This window comes from Nelumbo lutea, chromosome 4 (assembly GCF_056320005.1).
Source record: "Nelumbo lutea isolate HS-2025 chromosome 4, American lotus-T2T, whole genome shotgun sequence".
NCBI classification, from domain to species: Eukaryota; Viridiplantae; Streptophyta; class Magnoliopsida; order Proteales; family Nelumbonaceae; genus Nelumbo; species Nelumbo lutea.
The window spans coordinates 87,800,084-87,820,275 of NC_142687.1; the positions used below are offsets into that span (position 1 = coordinate 87,800,084).

General features: G+C 38.7%; 1 protein-coding gene across 1 annotated transcript; it reads right to left on the reverse strand.

Moving 5' to 3' along the window:
- Positions 1-2,229: 2,229 nt before the first annotated feature.
- On the reverse strand, positions 2,230-19,903 carry LOC148861599 (zinc finger CCCH domain-containing protein 34-like). Its single transcript, XM_088981863.1, has 7 exons — positions 19,400-19,903; positions 19,122-19,264; positions 18,719-18,784; positions 18,406-18,525; positions 17,980-18,267; positions 17,576-17,893; positions 2,230-3,336 (listed from the first exon to the last, which is right to left on the reverse strand). Exons 1-7 carry the CDS (start codon positions 19,491-19,493, stop codon positions 2,938-2,940), a joined length of 1,428 nt encoding a protein of 475 aa, XP_088837989.1. The 5' UTR covers positions 19,494-19,903; the 3' UTR covers positions 2,230-2,937.
- Positions 19,904-20,192: the final 289 nt, after the last annotated feature.

The window sequence follows — 20,192 nt, forward strand, 5'->3', positions numbered from 1 at the left end:
TCTCCATCGAGCATTATTCGGTTGAAATTTAAACAAAAAAAAAATCTTTTCGGTTAAACTTTGATTTCAGTTTTGGGTTTTCAGCTATTTGATTCGGCTTTCAGTTTTCAGCTATTTCAGTTTTCAGCTTCAGTTATATATTATTCATTTCTAACAAAAAATAACCAAAAACCGGACCCAAAAATAATCAACCTCAGCTATTTGGTTTGGGTTGATTTTTAAAATTTATACTTCAATTTTAAAAATCTCGATTTATTCAGAACGATTTTAACCAAATAAACCAAAAGCTCACCCCTTTTGGTTTTGGATTAAATTTTCAATTTATTCAATTTTTAACTTCCCCCCTAGTCTTCATCATACATATACACACGAATAATCCCAAGTTGGAAAGTTCCGCAAGGGATTAAACAGTCATTTCCCCAAATAATGTGCAAAGAAACCCCCCATTTGATGAGATGGCTTCCTCAAAAATCAGTAGAGGAATCAGCTTGTCACCATTTTTGTGACTTGGGATGACGTTCAAAGTTCTAGGAGATAGCTCTTCCTTATGCAAATGCGAGGGATTTTCGAATCGATTACTTACATGGCAGTGATACGTCCATGACAATAATGCTTTAATAGTTGAATGTTTGATCTTTAAAGAAATCGCCTCGTAACTCGTAAATATAATCTCTGCGGTTTTACCTACCTTTGCTTTTTAGCTTTCATCCAGACCTCTGTTTCCAAAACCCATGTATCAAAATCTGGCATCTTTATTTTGAACCGTCCCCCTTGCCATCAAAGAGCTTGCTGGTCAGACTCACATTGACCTCTTTATCTTTTTGGCAGTTTAGTTTTTTTTTCTTTTTTTTTTGTGTTAGTTTAATATAATTCCCCTTTTACCAAAAAAAATTGAATAATAAATAAATAAATGTTACCTTATATACATAGCTATAAAGCTTTTCTGGATGACCTCTGCCTCCCTCTTAAATCTTTAAATCAGAGGAATCTCACTTAAGTACTCAATTTACTGCCAAACCAATCACTAATTCCTATTCAAAATTGGACTTCCAATAAATTCTGTTCAAAACTGGGCATTTTAGACAATAATCCAAATCCAATTGTCAGGTTATTGCTAGTTTAAGATCCTGGCATATAAAAAAATACAGAATCGTGATCAAAATTAAAAAAAAAAAAAAAAGGAATAACTACGTATTAGAGTAGTTGGTTCAAATCCAATAAAATTTCCGTTCCAGTATGTTGTGGTAAATAAGAAAATGCCTATTACCGAGGCTGGTAGGATCTCTGACTCGTAGCAGAGAACTGGGATCAAACAAAAATAAAAAGAAAAAGAAACACTCTTTCACTGCATTAAAAAGTAGAAACATTAGAATACAATCAATCAAGCGCTATCACAGGTGAGGATTGAAAGCTAGGTCATGAACTAGTATGAGAGATGCAGTGGCAGTGTTTGTCATAAATTGGGAAAGAGGGTATGACTTAATAATAGTATAAGTGGGGTTAATTATACCATTATTAGGGATAATCGACAGAGGGAATTAATTATTAGTAAATTTTAGAGATAAATAAGGAGACAGGAAATAGAAAGTGGATGCTTTGGATAGAATTTTTGGTATTTAAAAAAAAAAAAAAAGAATCCACAGAAATCCTCACTTGCATACCAACTTAAGAGCATAGTTGATAGCTCAAGGATTGAAACACTACTCTAAAAAAATAAAGGCTTTTCACATTAGCAAAACTTTTATTTTAACCTACTGTCAGAGATAAGCGAAGAAAACCTTTAAACATCGTACACAACCAAATATAGCTGATTAGAAGATGGTGCATCATCTATAAATATACGACGGTAAATAATCTTTTTATGGATACAGTAAATAATCTATTTTAGAAAATGCATGCAATTTTGAACTTTAAGGGTATTACTTGACTAATGTGGTCTTTTCAAAAAACAAAAATAATACAATTTACGTTCAAGGAATGAAAGTAAAATTGTTTCACATTTAAAAGATTGAGGGGTCTTTGACCATACCATGCAACAACTATAAAAATACACCAGGTACTTAAGACTGAACTGCACACATTGTTGTCAGGGAACAAATTATTGCTTGGAGCAAGAATAATATCTCAGTTCAGTAGCCGCTGCTAAAGTATACTTCTTAATTTCTTATGCCAGAAAACGTTGCATGAGATTATACTAAATTAATTGAAAAAAATAAAGAAATAATTAAATTACTACAATGTCAAAGTTTCCTTTTTGTATTTAATAAATATAACAGCCATCATCAAGCAATGCACAAGTCTCAAAGACATAGCCATGTCTCCTGTCTCATATGTTTGCATAAATGCAATACTACTTGACTTTCAAAATTTACTTTTTCACAATAAACCCCTGGACAAAAAGGGAAGGGGAGAAGAAAGCCTTTAAATCCCATTCTAAGCTTTGGTATTTAAGCTTAGAACAACAAAATTGAATGCCCATTCCCAAGCTAAGACCAAATGAAGGGGGAAATAACAGAAAAGATGGCAATACTGTTAAAGAAAAAGCAAACAAAGTAGAACTGACTGATCCTTTTCGCTTCGAAAAGATCAGGGCATAATAAATACAAAAGTACAGGAGGGGCGTATGTTTGCTAATTTAAAGGGGTTTTCTGTGGTTATTAAAATGTCTACTATAAGGTTGCTATACCTATCAACAATGGCTATAGCTTATTCAAAATGAGAGAGTTGGCCATATAAAGATTGTATGAACACAAGCTGATTATACCTAATTTGGGCTATGACTGGATCTGTTGTTGGAAACCCAGCGACTGATAAATGAGGCTTTTATCTGGAAAGGAAGTATTGAATATATTATGTTCCTGGGGTACAAGGACAGTGAACATACCGAAATCATGAAATTTGATCCAGAGGAATAATGAGGACCAGATTTTGTAATGATCATCTTGAACTACGAGCCTCACTGCCATGCACCGTGCTACTGCTACCAGAAGATGAAGTGGATGTCTGACCAGAAGGTTGGATGGCAGAATGAGGAACAGGTCCACTCTTGGAGAAAATTGAACCAACTGAACCACTGGATGTGTTCTCAGAAGATTGTATTCTGGTTGAGAAAGAATCCTTTGATACCAAAATGAATTCAGGCCTTAGTTCTGAAGAAGAAGAAGATGGAGCCAGAGTAGCCAGTGAAGATCCAACTGGGTAAGGAGCAACTGGCATATCAGCAAGAGAAGATGCAGATGGGCTATAACTTAGACTCCCCATTGGATGATCAAATTTGCATGTAGGTCCGAATTTGCATATCCCATATTGTGTATAGAAAGCGCAAGGTGGAGCACCCTGTTAATCAAATAGAAGCTCAGATGCAATGTACTAATGACAATAGAGTTCATAAATGCACAAAAAACATTGCAGCATTATTAAAAATAAATTAACTATAAAACCAGATGGAAGAAGCAGAACAGGTAGATGCAAAGAAACCACTTGTGCACAGAGATGAAGATAGAATACTGAGAAACAAGAAAAAGGGCAATGTAGACCCATACAGCATCATAAAAAATAAACATTGCAAGAACCTTGGAATAAACACATCCAAAAAGAACCAAGTGCCCAACAATTAAGAATATTTCAGCTATATCTGAATACTGGAAAGGATACATGAGAGAGTATTCTTGATAATGCATGCATACAAGCAAAGAAGTGACATGTTTTCACTTAAACGCCTTCATCATCAAAATCAATAGAGCCTCTAACTACTGTTGCTCCATGTCATCAATCACCTACCATTCCAGTATATCAGAGAAAGTATCTCTATTAAAGCATAAATCTTCAGATGCTTTCCATTACAAAATGCAGGCTTCTCACCCTTCAACTTGATCCTCTTAAAGACATCTTGCTCCATGACACTTCATCATGTCATTGCTGATCCTTGTAGCAGATGACGAAACCATCTCAATCAACTCTGTGCTACCATCACCTATTAGGGTACCCAAGTTATGTTGAATTCATTCATTTATACTTTAAAAGTCTTGCTCCTCATCCATCTCAACATCTTAATGGCAGCTATTTGTATCCTGTCTACTTCACAAAGTATGGCTCGTCTAGCAACCTCTTCATTGAAATATTTTAATTCAAAAATCACAGACAAATTCCCATTTCCTTATCTGTCCTACACCATATGATGTAATAACTTATGAATGTTTTACATTCCCATCCACAATAGCTAGTTCAACTTCAACAGGTATTCTGTGTATCTTTGACCTCATACGGTCAGAGAGGTTTTCAAAAGTGAAATGGAAAAGGATGTTGAGTTACCTAGGCCCACTTGTGTGGGCATTGCACTCAGAGTCAAGTTATTAGCCTTTCTATTGAAACAGAAAGGTGTAATTTTCACGGTGCGATGGTAAAATATTGAGCTGACAAGTGTGAGAACACAGGATGAAGTCTGAGAATGACCATTTTGTGCAAGAAAAAGTTGGAAGGTTAGGGTCCTTGTCCAAATACACCCCTCTCAAGATCCAGATAACCAGGATTAATGTTGGATTATGGCCTTCCTTTTTGTATTAATTATCAGGGGCATATCCTACTTATAAAAAGATGCATGGTAAAGATGTTAAAGGATGTGCAAAAAAGTAGAGGAATGCCACTCCCATGACAAAGCTGACAAATTCAACCACTTCAAATTAAACCATAGAAACCAGAGCTTTAACCTGGGCAAGGTTGGCAAAGCTGAGGCCAAACCATCTGACCCAATAGTTGAATACCCAATCTCACCTAGTCCAATTCAGTACATGTTAAAAAAGGGTGAAAGAAAATTTAAAGGAGTAAAATCATCATCATCCATGCCTTATCCCAACTATATGGGGTTTGCTAACATTAATTGGGGTGAGAGAGGATCGAACTCTCATGTTCACGATTAGATAACCAAACCAATGTTTTCCAAAACCAGACAAACCCCTGAGACCAGCGGTTTCTGGTTCAGCAGTTCAGCTGTCTGGTATTCTGGATCAGAATTATTACAACATCAGATCAATTTAAGCCATCCAAATTTAATACTGCTATTCTCACAATCCTGTGGTGTTGATGTAAGGAAGACCACCCAAACTGTCCTCAATTAACTGAACCTAAAGCCTACGGCAGTACCTGGTTTGATAGAAAATGAGTGAGAAACGGGCAGTGGTTGGGTAGATTAAAGATGAGAAGAAAGTGGTTTGGACTCAGAGAAATTATAAAGAATTATAAAGAAGACTAAGTGGTTAACAAGGGACATGGAGATAAGTACTCACTAGTCCTTAGGTACCAAGGTTTGCAAATGGCTTTGCTGATTCTCTAGCTAAGCAAGGGGTAAACGGGACCAGTTGTATTGGGCTTGCAGTCATCTGTAATTAATTGTACTGAGGTGAGGTAGGAAGCTCCATCTCTCCCAGGGATGCTGTGCCTGTACTTGTACATAATTTATGTTTATATTAATGAAAATTTTGTTAACTATCAAAAAAAAGAGAGAAACAGAAAGCTGAGGAGAAGTTCTTGAGAAATTACACGAAATTTGTTAAGAACTTTTCCCCAACTTTATATATCTCTATTATTGTTTTCCATCAAATTGGGGGCATTTGGAACCGTAGTGTTGTCTGTTGTTTTTCCATTTGGAGTCCATGTAGGCATTTTGAATTCTTTTGAGAAAAAGGTAACTTTCTATTCAAAATAAATCAGGGGGGTGTACATTGAAAGATGTACAAGAAACAAAAAGACCCCAACAGAACAATCACAAAGGTAGTGTTATTGGTCAAGAAAAAAAACAATCACAAAGGTAAAGTATTAGCACTGTACGAAATGGTGTTTGGTTGGGCATATTCAAGTACAAATGTCTGTACTACTCTTTATATCAAATTATGTACATGATGTTGGAGGAAAGTCAAAATGGTGTTCCCCCAACAAGGGGTTGTTTCCACTTCGATTGTATATGTGGCGTCCAGTGGCACTTGTATGTTTAAAACCACAATAAACAACTGTGCATTATGCTATATGCCAAAACACTTTACTCTCCTGATTTCCGATACTAAATTCAAGTACAAACATTGAGACTTGAAATGCCCATGGTGCCAAACACCATCTTTGTTGAACCATATCTCCAACCCATAGTTGTCAAGGCAACGCCAAGGAGCCCTTGGAGGCGAGGCTCGCCCAATCGCCAAGCATTTTTGTGTACTGTGTTATAAAATACTTTTACATTTTTTATTTTTTTACAATATAATTATAAAATAGACATTATTAAACTAGAATATACATTTTATGTGTTTATAATTTTATATATTATTTTCTTATTTGTTAGGTTTAATCAACACAAACAATGCTAACTGCTGTATTGAACCCATGGTTCAAAGTATCAATATACCTCTGTGTATCGGCAGAGGTGTATCGGTACTTACAATGATACTCCCCCTATTTTTTTATTTTTCTGGTTTTCAATTTCATCTTCAAATATAAATAAATAAATATATATTATTTAAAAAAAATGGGTTCCCGAAAACACCTATAAACAGGTGTATCGGGACCACAAAGATACAATGCAATACGCTCGATACGGGGCGTATTGTATCAAAATTTTGATCCTTGATTGAACCGTCAAAGATTTCAAAACGTGAACCAATAAGCAAGGGAAGAACTTAATTTTTTGTCTAATCATCACATTTTCTTCTTCCACCTTTTCTAGACTTAAACATGAAATTTATACTTCTCTTATGAAAATTATGGATAATAGTTAAGGAAAGATGATTATGGAAATGGAACCTAGGGAATCCCTAGGATATATGGTTTTACTTTAAAAAAAAAAAATCCATCGCCTAGGCGATAAGGCACCCCCTGTCGCCTGGCCTCACCTTGGCACCTTGAAAATTATGCTCCAAACCAATTCAAATAGCTATCCCACCTCCCCACCCAAAGGGGATAACCCTTTCTCTCACACATCCATCCAAAAAAACAAATAGTTGCCCCACCTCATCACACAAACAGGATCACCCTTTCCCTCACCCACCCTCCCACCCCAAGAAGGTCTTCATCACACAAGATGGTACAGATTTCAATTTCATCCCCAAAAACCTTAAAACAAATCTTGACATTAGTAGAGATCAGCAGAGAAATCCCTTCAGATTACTGGTGCACCAATTTGGACTGGCTTCATATAGCTTCCCAGGTTCCTATGAGACAAGAAAGAAAATCCCAAATTTTAAAAAAAAAACTGCCACTGGAGAATGAAACAGGAAAAAACTGGTTTCTTATTCCAATGTTATCTTTCTCTTTTTCCACATTTGCATGATCCTCCTGCCATTTCAAAAACTTGTTGCCAAGTTTTGAAGAACTATGTAAAGCTTATCTAATAACTAGAAAATCAACTCCAAGTACTTAGATTCAGAGCCATCAAAAGAATAGAGATCTTCAGTTGGATTATAACATAAGACCCTTCTGCTTAATGCCTAGCACGGAAATCACAGTATCTATGTGGTCAAGCTTCATAGGCTTTGCAGGAATTGGCCCGATCTGCAACTTGTCAATTAGCTTCTGTTGAACATCTAGATCTGGCTCTAGGTATACATCCTAAAAAATGCATATAAATAGATAATGGGATGAATTCCACATCTTCAGTGGCAAGACCAAAGTCATAAAACTTTTTTTTTTTGATAAATGAGAGCAATTTTATTGAAATAGTATCAGAAATACATGCAGCCTAGGAAGAAGCACGAGATGTTACCTCCCCCAAGTACTGGAGTCGTAAAACTTTCCTTGAACTTTTTCTTCAAAGGCCTGGGGCTTCTCTTTTAAAGCATCAATGACAAGTTATAACTGCTACAATTTTAAAAGTGAATGGGATAAAGACCAAGACTTCCCATTCTCTTGGCAGTACAAGCACAGCTCGAACCAACAAGGTTAATGATAGTTGAAAAATCCCATCTATCATCTTCCAAAACTGCGCTGGCCGAACTGAAACAAAAGGAAAAATGCCGAACAGAGAGAGAAACTCAATCTCTGTGTTGGGTCCCTCGACTGGGTGTTGAGGAGCAGGAAAGTAGGGCACAGATCGCCCTAATCCGCGCTATCTGAGGGATAAGAAAGAAGAGAGGGATGTAGAAGACCAAGGGTGGATAAGCTGTGGTTCATACAGTGACGTTGAGGAGGAGAGTTCAGACGACATCTCATGTTTTGGAAGCTTGGAAGATGAAGGATCTCAAGAGGACTATAACAGGGAGTCCCTACACTTGGACTGCCTACTCCATGGAGATTTGGTGGGAGAACAAGAAGGGAACAAGGAGGCAGAGATGCACAACACAGAGGCTGAAAACAGAGAGACTCACAATCAAAGAGGTGGGGGCAATTCAGGTGCCCAGAACTGGAAAAGCCTCTCTCAAGCGCTAGTGCTGTACGGAAAACCAAGGTGTTAGCTTACGTTAACCCAGAACTGAGCAAGAATACATCACCGAATGGTAAACAATTGGGTAAGGGGAGCAGTCATTGTGAAAACAGAATGATGGGGAATATTTCCCTCCAAAACGAGGAGACAGAAAACTCCAATTTTGACATACAGGGCTTGACAACCATCTGTCCGCCTACAATCCCAATTCCCTTTGCCCAGCCGAACCCGGGTAACCCTGCTAACCCTGTTCATTTAGCTTTTGCTACTAATGCGGCTTCTATTTCTCTTGTTCCAGAAACCATTCCCAGTCCAGTCTCAGAAGCCCATGAGAAGGAGGCCACACTGAGTCCTCAAGGAAAGAAGGGGGGGAGGTGAGGATGGAGGGAACTTTAAGGGAAGAAAGAATATGGGGAATCATTGAGAGCATAATGGGTGAAATCGAGAAAAATGAGCTACAAAGGAGAGTTACAAATGGGTCTGAGCTGGTGTGCAATGAGGAGGAGGAGGTTAGAATGGAGGAGAAGACTAGTTATGGAAAGAACAGAAATGAAAAAGGGAAGGAGACTAGGAAGGATGATTCAATAGCTGAATTTGGAAAGCTGGGGTGTAAGCTTAAGAATCTAAATTATCTAAAAGTTCCCCTAATAAAAAGAAAGGAGGAGAGAGATTAAGAAAAGAAAATTGAGTGAAGTGGAGAGATTAAAGAGAGATATCGATGGGGATAATAAGTTTGGGGTGAGAGGGGATAGAAGGAAAGGAATCAAATAGACATCTGGTGATTTTTTAGGGTTAAACTCTAAAGTTGAGATGAGAATTCTAAGCTGGAATGTGAGGGGATTGGGTAATGCAAGGAAGAGAGCAATTATCAAAGAAGTAATTAGGAAGTTCAACCCGGATGTGGTGTTAATCCAGGAGTCCAAGAGAATGGACTTTGATAGTAGATAGGCAAGAAGTGTCTGGCATTCTAAAGGGATAAAGTGGGTGGCTACTCCATCTTGGGGAGCCTCGGGTGGGATCATAACATTATGGAAGGAAGATGTGGTGGTCGGTTTGGAAGAACTGATAGGGGATCATTCAATTTCTATGAAATTCAGGCAGGTGGAAGATGGTTTTGAATGGGTACCAACAAATGTATATGGCCCCAATGACTATAGGAAGAGGAAGTGGTTATGGGAAGAATTGAGTGATATTAGGGGCCTATGGGTGGGGGGGGCTTAATGTAGTAAGATTCACAGAGGAAACCAATAATCCCAGACAGAGAGTGACAACCAGCATGAGAAATTTCAATCAATTTGTGGATACTTTTGAGCTTAAGGAATTCCCGATCCAAAGCAATATCTACACTTGGTCCAACCCTCAATCTAACCCAATCTGCTCTGAGTTAGATAGATTCTTGTTCTCAACAGATTGGGAGGAGCATTGGGGGAACCTAAATTCTAGAGCACCCTAGACTCACTTCAGACCATTGGCCTATAGTGTTGTGTAAGGAGGACTTAAGAAGAGGTGGACTTGCTCCCTTTAGGTTTGAGAATATGTGGTTGATCCATCCGGGATTCGTAGAGAAGATCAAAGAATGGTGGAAACAACACAATCCGTCAGTTGAATGGGAGGGGATGAGATTCCACAAAAAGATTCAATTCCTAAAATCTCAAATAAAGGAGTGGAACCGTCTGGAATTTGGAAGAGTGGAGGAAAGAAAGAAGATTTTAATAGAGCAAATTGAGGAACTGGACTTGAAGGAGGAAAGGGTGTTCTTTTGGAGAAGAAGACAGAGAATTGAGATGGAGGGTTAGAAAGCAGTTGGAGGATCTCAAATTGCAGGAAGAAATAAGTTGGAGACAAAAATCTAGATGTAAATGGTTAAAGGAGGGAGACAGAAACACTAGATTTTTTCACTTTGTGGCAAACACTAGAAGAAGGAAGAATATCATTTCTAAGCTAGAAGTTGATGGAGTTGTTCTTTCCCAACCAGCAGAAATAGCAGAGGCTTTTGCAACCCATTCTAAATCAATTTTTGGAAGGCCTCTAAATGAGAGGATTTCGGTGGAGGGGCTGGAATGGCCAACTCTTAGTTTAGAAACCAAAGTGGGGTTAGAGAAAAACTTTGACTTAGAGGAGATAAAGGAAGCAATGTTTTCAATGGATAGAACGAAAGCTCCAGGCCCAGATGGATTTACAATGGCATTTTATCAGGATTGTTGGGATATTGTAAAGAAGGACCTAGTGTTGGTTTTTGAGGAGTTCCACAGGAGGGGAATCATTAATCCGGGTTTAAACTCCACGTTCATTGCATTGGTCCCTAAGAAGAAAGAGGCATCACATCCAAGGAATTTCAGACCGATTAGTTTGGTGAATAGTTTGTACAAGATAATTGCAAAAGTCTTGTCCCTAAGAATTAAGAAAGTTCTTCCAACCATTATCACACCCAATCAAGGAACTTTTGTGAAGGGAAGGCAGATCACTGCTCAAATTTTGATTGCAAATGAGAGCTTAGAGAAATTTAGAAAATCCAAGAAAAAGGGAGTGGTATGCAAACTAGACTTAGAGAAGGCTTATGACCTAGTTGATTGGTCCTTCTTGGTGGAGGTAATGAAAAGTTTTGGTTTTGGATATAGATGGTGTAGTTGGATCTGGGGTTGTATCAGGAGTTGCCATTACTCGATATTGGTGAATGGAACTGCGGTGGATTTCTTTCCGTCCATGAGAGGAATGAGACAAAGTGATCCGCTCTCCCCCTTTCTCTTTACTCTGATTGCAGAGTTCCTGGGGAGACTGATACATAGAATCGATTCTAGAGACTTAATAAGAGGTTGGAGAGTCGGAAGGGGGGAAGTACCACTTACACACTTGCAGTTTGCAGATGACACAATCCTATTTTGTGAGGGTGGGGATATAAGATGGATCAGAAACCTAAAACTGACAATACAACTCTTTAAGCAGATGTCCAATCTTAAAGTGAACTTCGATAAGAGTTGTGTGGTGGGAGTGAATTTGGAGGAAAGGGAAGTAAGTGATTGTGCAGGTGTGTTAGGGTGCGCTATCTCGGAGTGGCCTATCACTTATTTGGGCCTCCCCCTAGGAAATAACCCCAAGAATGAAAGCTTTTGAAACCCGATAGTAGAGAGATTTAAGAAAAGGCCCACCCTTTCCAACCTTCCTATTTACTTCATGTCAGTGTTTAAGATTACTACAAAGGTCTCAAACAAGATAGAAAAATTAATGAGGGATTTTTTTATGGGAACCAAGAGTGGAGAAGAAAGACCATAGGGTGAGGTGGGAAGTGGTAAATAGGAACAAGAAGCTAGGGGGCTTGGGATTGGGATCAGGAAAAGGAACATGGCATTATTGGGGAAATGGTTGTGGAGATTCCTGTTGGAAAGGAACAAATTGTGGACGAAGATTGTGGCTAGCATACATGGGCTGGATGAGAATGACCGGGATCCTGGAATTTTGGGAAGGACTACTGCCGCATCCCCGTGGAAAGTCATTCATGATCTGCTTCCAGTTTTCTCCCCTCGGATCAGGTACGACTTGAACTCCGGTAATCGAATAAAATTCTGGGAGCAAATTTGGGTTGGGGACCTACCCCTGAAAGACCAATTTCCATCAATGTATGCTTTGTCAGATTTAAAAAATGAACCCATTTCCTCCTTGGTTCCTTCTGATTCTTCTTCTGGGTTTGGGTGGAATCTGGGGTTGACAAGGGCAATAAGAGATACAGATTTGGGGTGTATGTCATCTTTGCTAAGCATCCTTCAAAATGTTTTCTTGAACCCTAGTAAGGGAGACACCAAAATATGGACCCCTTCATCTGGCTCTTTCTCTTGTGCTTCATTTTTTGTGACATTAGTCCAACCTACTACACCGCTTGGGCTGTCATTCCCGGTTAAAGAGATTTGGAGCAAACCCATTTCTCCTCGGTTTGGTAGTTTTTGTTGGGAAATTTTCCTGGAAAGAGTTAACACAAATGACTTGCTTCAAAGAAAGAGGCCCAACTGCTATTTACTTTCCATAAGGTGTATTCTTTGCAAAACTGATGGGGAAACGGGTTATCATATTATGGTTACTTGTCCAGTTACTAAGACTGTTTGGGAGTGGGTGTTTTCCCTTTTTGGGTATACTTGGAATCCCCCCAGGAGTGTGCAATGCTTGTTCTCTCCTTCTTTCTTTAGTTGGCCTAAGAGAAGGGGGAAGATTATGTGGAGAAGCATTAGGGCTGCAGTGTGCTGGTCAATATGGGAAGAAAGAAATTCACGATTTTTTTCAGATAAGGAAAGAACCACAGAAAACCTAACAGATTTGATACTTTCAAGGGTTGCTCATTGGCTGAAATCAGTGGAGATATTCTCTAAATTCTCTATGGCAGACATGCTGAGAAAGTGGAAAGAGGTTGCTACTGTTGTTATGTATAAAAGGAACTGTAGTCCCACTTGGACCCCCCCTCCCGTCGGATTCATAATACTGAATTTTGATGGATGTAGTTTAAGGAATCCAGGGCCCTCTGGGATAGGGGGTGTTTTCAGGAATGAGGAGGGGTATATTACTGCCATGTTCTCTGGGCCAATTGGAGAGGGTGACTCTCTTAGAGCCGAAATTCTAGCAGTTCAAGAAGGAATCCAAAGAGCAAGAGAATTAAGCATTAGATGCTTAGTGATTGAAGGGGACTCAAAGGTGGTGATTAGGTGGCTGAAAGGAGATATCAGTGGCTTGTGGAGCTACAGCAATGAGAAGAAAAATTTTAATTGGCTGTGTAAGGACTTAGAGGTGCAATACAGCTGGGTGAAGAGAAGTGCTAACTCAATGGCTGATGGATTAGCTAAGCAAGGGGTGGCTAAGGATTCTTTGTTTTGGGCACATTTTTAGTATTTTGTTGTCATTTTGATGTTGGGGAGTTAAGATAGTTTACCTCCCCATTTTCTGTAATTAATTTTCACAAGTATTATTTATTAATAAAGATTTCTGTTATCGATCAAAAAAAAATATGGTCACTCAGAATAATGCAAGACACCCATGCACTATCTCAATTATGTAACATTTTCTCAGAAAATGCTGCATGAACTTGCATAACTAGATGAAGTCTCTTTCTCAGAAACACATTGGATTCCAACATTTCATGGATTCTTGAGAAAAACTTCCAATCTTCTATGTAACATTTTCCTTTCTTCTCCTAGTTTATTCGACTTAAATGAATAACTAATGTACATGGTGAGTGTCATTTTTTTTTAACTCATCATAAAGGCCAACCAGTACCCAACAATCCCATTTTCCCCTTTTTTTATCAATGCCCCATTTTCCCCATTGAACAACCATTTTTTTTATTGGTTAAAAAAATCAAAGAGTTCATTAAAAATAGATGTCAATTAACAACCCTTAAAATTATACATGATGGCATTATGATTAGGGGACTACTCTGGAATAATCAGATGAATGTCATCATCATTCAAAAAAAATGCTATCATCATTCAAACCATATCATTCATCTCCATAAACTACAATCAGTGAAAAAACAACGGAAAACACAGTCCCCATAAAATTTTGGCATGGACTTCAAAGGTGATGAGAAACCATTAATTTATGAAACTTCTCCTGGAAAACCCAAGACACCATAGCTTGTGCCTCTCCTAGGGATGCTTGTATTGCTTTGGTCTTTTGATTAATAAAGTTTTCTTCATTGGATGGAGAAGGGGGAAAAAACCAAGACACCACAAATAAGGACAAGAAATTCAATAAAACATCATCATAAAACCATAACACAACATGCTGGTCAGCAAATTGCTTAGGTAAAGAAGAAGAAGAGAGATTTGAAACCAAAAAAAAAAAAAAAAAAGATAAAAAGATAGAAACAACCCTGCTATGCTAACTTGATACCTAACAAACCTCTTGGAAAAGAGTAAAATAATGACTTTTCTGACACCCTCCCCACCCCCCACCCCCCAATTTGAGTCTACCAGAAACCAAATTAGCATATCTTGGAATCTAACAAAACTAAGGATTCAACCTGGATGCCAAGTTACAATTTTGATAAAGGGGCAACCATTCAAAAATAAAATAAGTTATTTCACTAAAGATATAATTGCAAAATAAAGCAACACAAAAGAAGATGAAAGGGCTCATAAGGTGTAGAAGATAGATTCAATGAAAAACCATCCTCATGAGTCTTGAGTTGACTTGAACTTCCAAACACTTGTATTTGTAAGGCACCAATGGCAGCTATCTAGCAAGCTGAGTGAGGTAACGCAATTATTGGGCACATGCAAGTCTGTTTTGAGACAGATAATTAGAGTCTTAAACTCCACTGCTGGTGTGCTAACAAGGTCTGGAGTGAACAGAGGAAGGATGCACAACACATCTTCATTGCCTTAGATCACATGTATAGAATATTCTCTTTTTGCTGTTTTTTGTCTAGCTATCATGGAGTAATTATGTTTCAATATGATGTCCATATTGTATATCTTTTCTGTGCCTTAAAAACCATATTTTAATTAATAGAATCTTCTGTTTTTATAAATAATTAATACAATCTTCTTTAACCTGTACTGCTAAAAAAAGTGTTTCAAATATAATTAGTTTCCAAATTCTCATAAATGATGACCCAATTTAAGACTAAAATGGTCACCATAAGAGGAATACCCAGTCATCATTACAACTGTTCTCTTAGGACCCACTACCAAAGTACCGACCCAAAAACCATCTCACAGACAATAGTTTTCAAGAAGCCAAGGGAAACCTAGGCAACAGTGGGCACCTTGTTGCCTAGGCAATGGGTTTTTATAATAAAAAAATATAAATCCCAGGGTAGTTCCCAAGGTTTTATAGTAATTAGCAATAGTCTTTGACTAATAATCACCACAATCTTCATGAAATAAGTATAATCCTCATATAAAAAAATAAAAAATCAATATACCTATTATAATAATTCCTTGGTTGCTCTTGTTTTATTAGTAGTAAAGAAGATATAAGCACCGAGCCCTTGTTTGTTAGTATTAATAAATAACAATAATAATTCCTAGGTTGCTCTTGTGTGCTCACTGGATAAATTCTTCAATTTCTTTTTTGAAATATTAAAGGGCTCAAGACAATTTGAGTGTCGATTGAACCCAAACAAATAAGAAATAATAAAAAGTAACTAGCAAAAGCAATATGAAAATATTATAAACCCTCAAGATGAATAATTTAGTATTATAAATATCATAAATAAAAAATACAGAAGGCAACCCTCGAACTCCAATGGCGCCTTCTCACCTAGGCATTGCCTTGACGTTTATGTCATAGACACCAGTTCAATTCCATGAACGAAGACAATAGTCGATCCACATAATTCTATATTTGCTACAATCAGTTAACTCTTATTTCAAAAAAAAAAATCTATATTTGCTTCAGTTGCAAGACAGACTACAAAGTTCCACTTATGTTTCTCTAAGCATGTATGTTGCAAATTAATTAGCTGAAAACTCTGTAGCTGACTAAATGAGTATAAACAGTGGGAGGTTTGTTTGGCCTAGTTATTGGCTGAGTAGGTTAAAGTGTAAGGTAAGGATTGAATTAACTATGTGGTGATGTGAGGTTTTTTTGTGTGTTTCGTCTGGGGTTTTTTCTTTGTTGGGCTTTAGAAAGATTGTTTAGAAGAGAGAGGTGGGGCCTAATAGTGTCTTTCTTTTCTCTTGCTTGTGGGCGATATCTTATCACCACTCTTGTATCCTTCTTTCTTTTTGAAGAGAAAGATAACTTGTATTCAAAAAAGGGGGACGGGATGTACATAAGAGATGTACAATTACGCCAGAAAAAAAAAACAAAAAACAAAAAAGAAGGGCCTGGATCAACTAAGATGGCAAAGAGTTAGCACTATACAAAAAATCCCTTCCCAACCTTGCTTTGCTAAAATATCTGCTGTTCTATTGATCTCCCGGGGAATCCATCTAAAGGTGCAGTTTAGCAGAGAAGAAAGCCCATGAATTTCAGCAAGGAAGTGAGATAACCTCTATGGTCCCTCATCGGATTCTTTTGCCCACTTAATGGTGATCCTTGAGTCTCCACTCCTACTGCTAAGGGACTGAAAAGGACCCCCTTAGCAACCCTTAAACCTTCTACAAGGGAGCGGACTTCTGCTTCAGAGGCGTCTGCAGCTTGAACCGGGCCACTAAAGGCCCAAAAGATGTCTCCACTAGAATTTCTAACAATGTCCCCTATTCCCGCTGCTGAGGGAGGAAGCGACCTTCTAAAACTGCCATCCAACTACAACAGGTACTCACAGTTCCTACTTGGTGGAGGAAGAGATGTTGAAGTTGGAGAGGAAGGGGAAGTATACAAAATCTGCAGCCAATTTCTTTGTAACTCCCCTCTGTTCACCTCATCAAAAAGTCGGTGGACCAGCATCCATGAAAAGATTAGGGATAAAATCTTCTCACAAATACTATCCAAGGAGGAGAATCTATCTTTGAAGATTCTTCTGTTCCTTTCTTCCCAGATTCCCCACATCACAGCATGAATTACTGCTTTCCAAAAAAGCTTTCCTCTTTTTCCCATCTTTGCTTTGACCCATGGAGCAACAAATTCAGTGACTGAACTTGGAGGAATCCAACTGTAGCTTCCATCAAGAGATGCATCCAGAAAAAATTGCCAATGACTTCTGGCAAAGCTGCAGTTAATTAACAAGTGTCCAATAGACTCTCCATCCTCAAAGCACATGAAGCAAAATGATAGTATAAGATATTTTCTTTTTTTATTTATCATGAAAAAAATGATAGTATCAACAAATTCTATATGGAACCATGACAGATGAACCCCCCCCCCCAGAAACATCATACATTGAATGCTTACAAGGGATAAAACGCTTCAAAGGTCTAGTTATTTATGAAAAGACACTTCAAAGGTCCCCGGATGAATTTGCAAGGACGTCAAAAAAAATGCAGAAAAAAGAACACCAGTGCAGATGCTGTCCTGTATTGTTAAATAGTCTCAAACTAAGAAGAAAGAATCAGGAAGGTAAGAACTTAAACTATATCTAAATGTAATATCAAAGTATGTTCAAAATCATTGTGTATAACCATTTCTTTCCTTAAGAAAGCAAGCATAACTGATCTATCTTTATAGGGCCTTCCTTTCAATTCCAAGAAAACCAACAATTATAACTCCGCATTAAAGAAATGGACAAGACAAAGAATAAATAAAACATACCGGACGCAAAGGGAGACCAATAGGGCTGAGGATACAATTTGTTTTTGGTGTAATCCATTCTGGGGGGTGATGATATTTACATGAGGATCCGAATTTGCATTCCCCTGTCCTCATGTAATACTGGCATTCAGGTTGGCCAGGTCTCTCTGGATATACATGTTCCTTCTGACTACTACTTGAAGGGCCAGCAGAAGAAGGTAATGGTGGATAAGGTCCAGCATATGCAGGTGCAGAAGGTGATAGCCGTGTTACTCCATAAAGTGGACCTCCCCCAACAGTGGGTTGAGTACTAGGGGAGGCCACTGGGCTAACAGGTGCCTGCAAGTGGACTAATAACCCCTAAGTAAATGCAGACAATATTGACAAAAGTCCAAAGTAACAGAAATAAGTTTTTATTCACATACAGGATACGGACTCCAACCAGGAACTGGAACCATCCCTGGGGAAAGCAGCACATGTCCATAAGCCCCTTGTACATATGAACCAGGTAAAAGTGGGGGCCTTGCAACTTGCCAGTTGGCTGCCACTCCCCCATATTGTTGAGAAGGAACTGAAGGAGACTGCACCATAGGATCAAATGAAGATGCAGGTGCCGGCACTGATGAACCAGCTGGTTGTGGATGATGGAATTTACAGGTTACACCAAACTTGCATTGCCCCGTTTTAACATAGTAGGAACATTCCTTCTCCCCCTGTTGCAGTTAATCTCACTTCAGGGATAATCTAATTACAAATGTCTCAAAACCTACTCAAAATCTATAAAAGATGATTTCAAAAGAAAAAAAAAAAGTAAATAAAAAATATAGTAAAAATTTGAAAGTGGTTCAAACCGGTCGTAATGGGTATCCATGATAATTTAGTGAGACAGGGCTCACGGATCCACCTCCATGTCTCGGGTGATGGTACTTGCAGGAAGCACCAAATTTGCAAGTTCCCGTCTTCATAAAATACTGCACATTTAAAGACAACAGTATGATTAACGCCATACGGCAATAATGCTTTTTATATAACAGACGAACAAACCATGGAGAAGCTAATGTAGTGAATTCATCACCAATCAGAGTCGGCCAGATCAAATGGTTGTCTGGCCTGCATTAGGAAAAGTACTACATAGGATATTAACATTGTCAGACAGCAAAGTACCTGGCACACAGGTTGACCCACTCGCTCCGGGTACTCCACCCCTCCGGGTCGTGCAGATCCCAGAACCTAGCAGTGCATATTGTTCAAATTGATTGACAAATTCCAACTTCTAGTTCATAGATCTTGTTTCATAATTCAAAGGAAAATGGGCAACAAGAAAAAAAATAAAATGGACGGTCTTCCCACAGCTTCACCAGAAAGAACCATAAAGAGCTCAAAATTGTTCAAAAACAATATTGAAACCAAACAATGAAATGCATAATAGCATACATTACAATATTAAACTGAATTGAACCGACAAAACTGATCATTCTCATCCGAAAAAAGGCATATCGACAGCCTCTGTTAAAGCCCTAAGTTTCTACAGCTCAGAGTAAGGCAAAAGATGATCAAGGGGGGTTACCGCACTGCGATCGCGGGGATGATTGTAACGGCACCTGGCACCATAGCCACAAAACCCAGTACGCATGTAGTAGACACAGTCGGGCTCGTTAGGCCTCTCCGGGTAGGAATCCCTGCTGACCAATCCCATTTGCCACATGGGTTCTGCATTTGCAAAGCCAAGGCCAAACCAAATTCAGGAAACCTCCACATTCCGTGAACCCTAAACTGAGATTGCTATTACGAAACTTCAACGGAATGAAAAAAAACGAAACCCAAATGCCAGGAGAAAGAACTGACCTTCAAGCCCAGTTTGAGCCCCTGGAGAGTTCCAGTCAACCGGCGGATCCGATTGCGACCCCTCCATTGCTGGGTTCCGACCGTACATCTCCATTGGTACAGACGGTATATAGTATACCTTACAAAAATTTACAGGAATGAAAAGGGAACGGGTGTAGTGCGGTTCTGGACGGTGGTGGGCTGGAATATTCAGGAAGGTTGAACAATGTCCAATCAATTTAGGGGGGAGGGAGAGGGAGAGGGAGAGGGAGAGAGGGGAGCTTGGGCAATGAAGCGATTGATTGCTTATTGGATGGTCTCGCTCTCGCTGCTCTTCTTTTTTTTCTCTGGTTTGGTTTTGCTCTGGCTCAGTCCGTCAGTCGCCCTCTCTCTCTCTCCCTCTTTCTCTTTCACAGTCTCTCTCTTCCCCCGTTTTCAAAGCGTTCGATCTCCTTGCTGGGGCTCATTTCGTCTGTTCGTTTATATACCCGCCAAAGCCAAAGAGGAGGGTTACATTAAATAAGCACCTGGAATTGTAAATTCGCGCAAAATCTTTAAACAAAGAATCCGGATCTATATAAATACGTAACCGACACTGCTTTTCTTTGAAATAACCCCAATGCCCTTGCTTTTTTTACTGCTTAATAAGACAAATCTGTCCTTCTCCCCGTTACAAATGAACGACACAATTTCCCCGTTTGTTTGCTTATTTCTCAACCTCCTATTCTCCTCCCCCCAATTCCAAAATGACTTAAATAGACATAAATGGAATATTTTGAGCGGCTAAGGCTGCATTTGGCATTTACTTATTTGA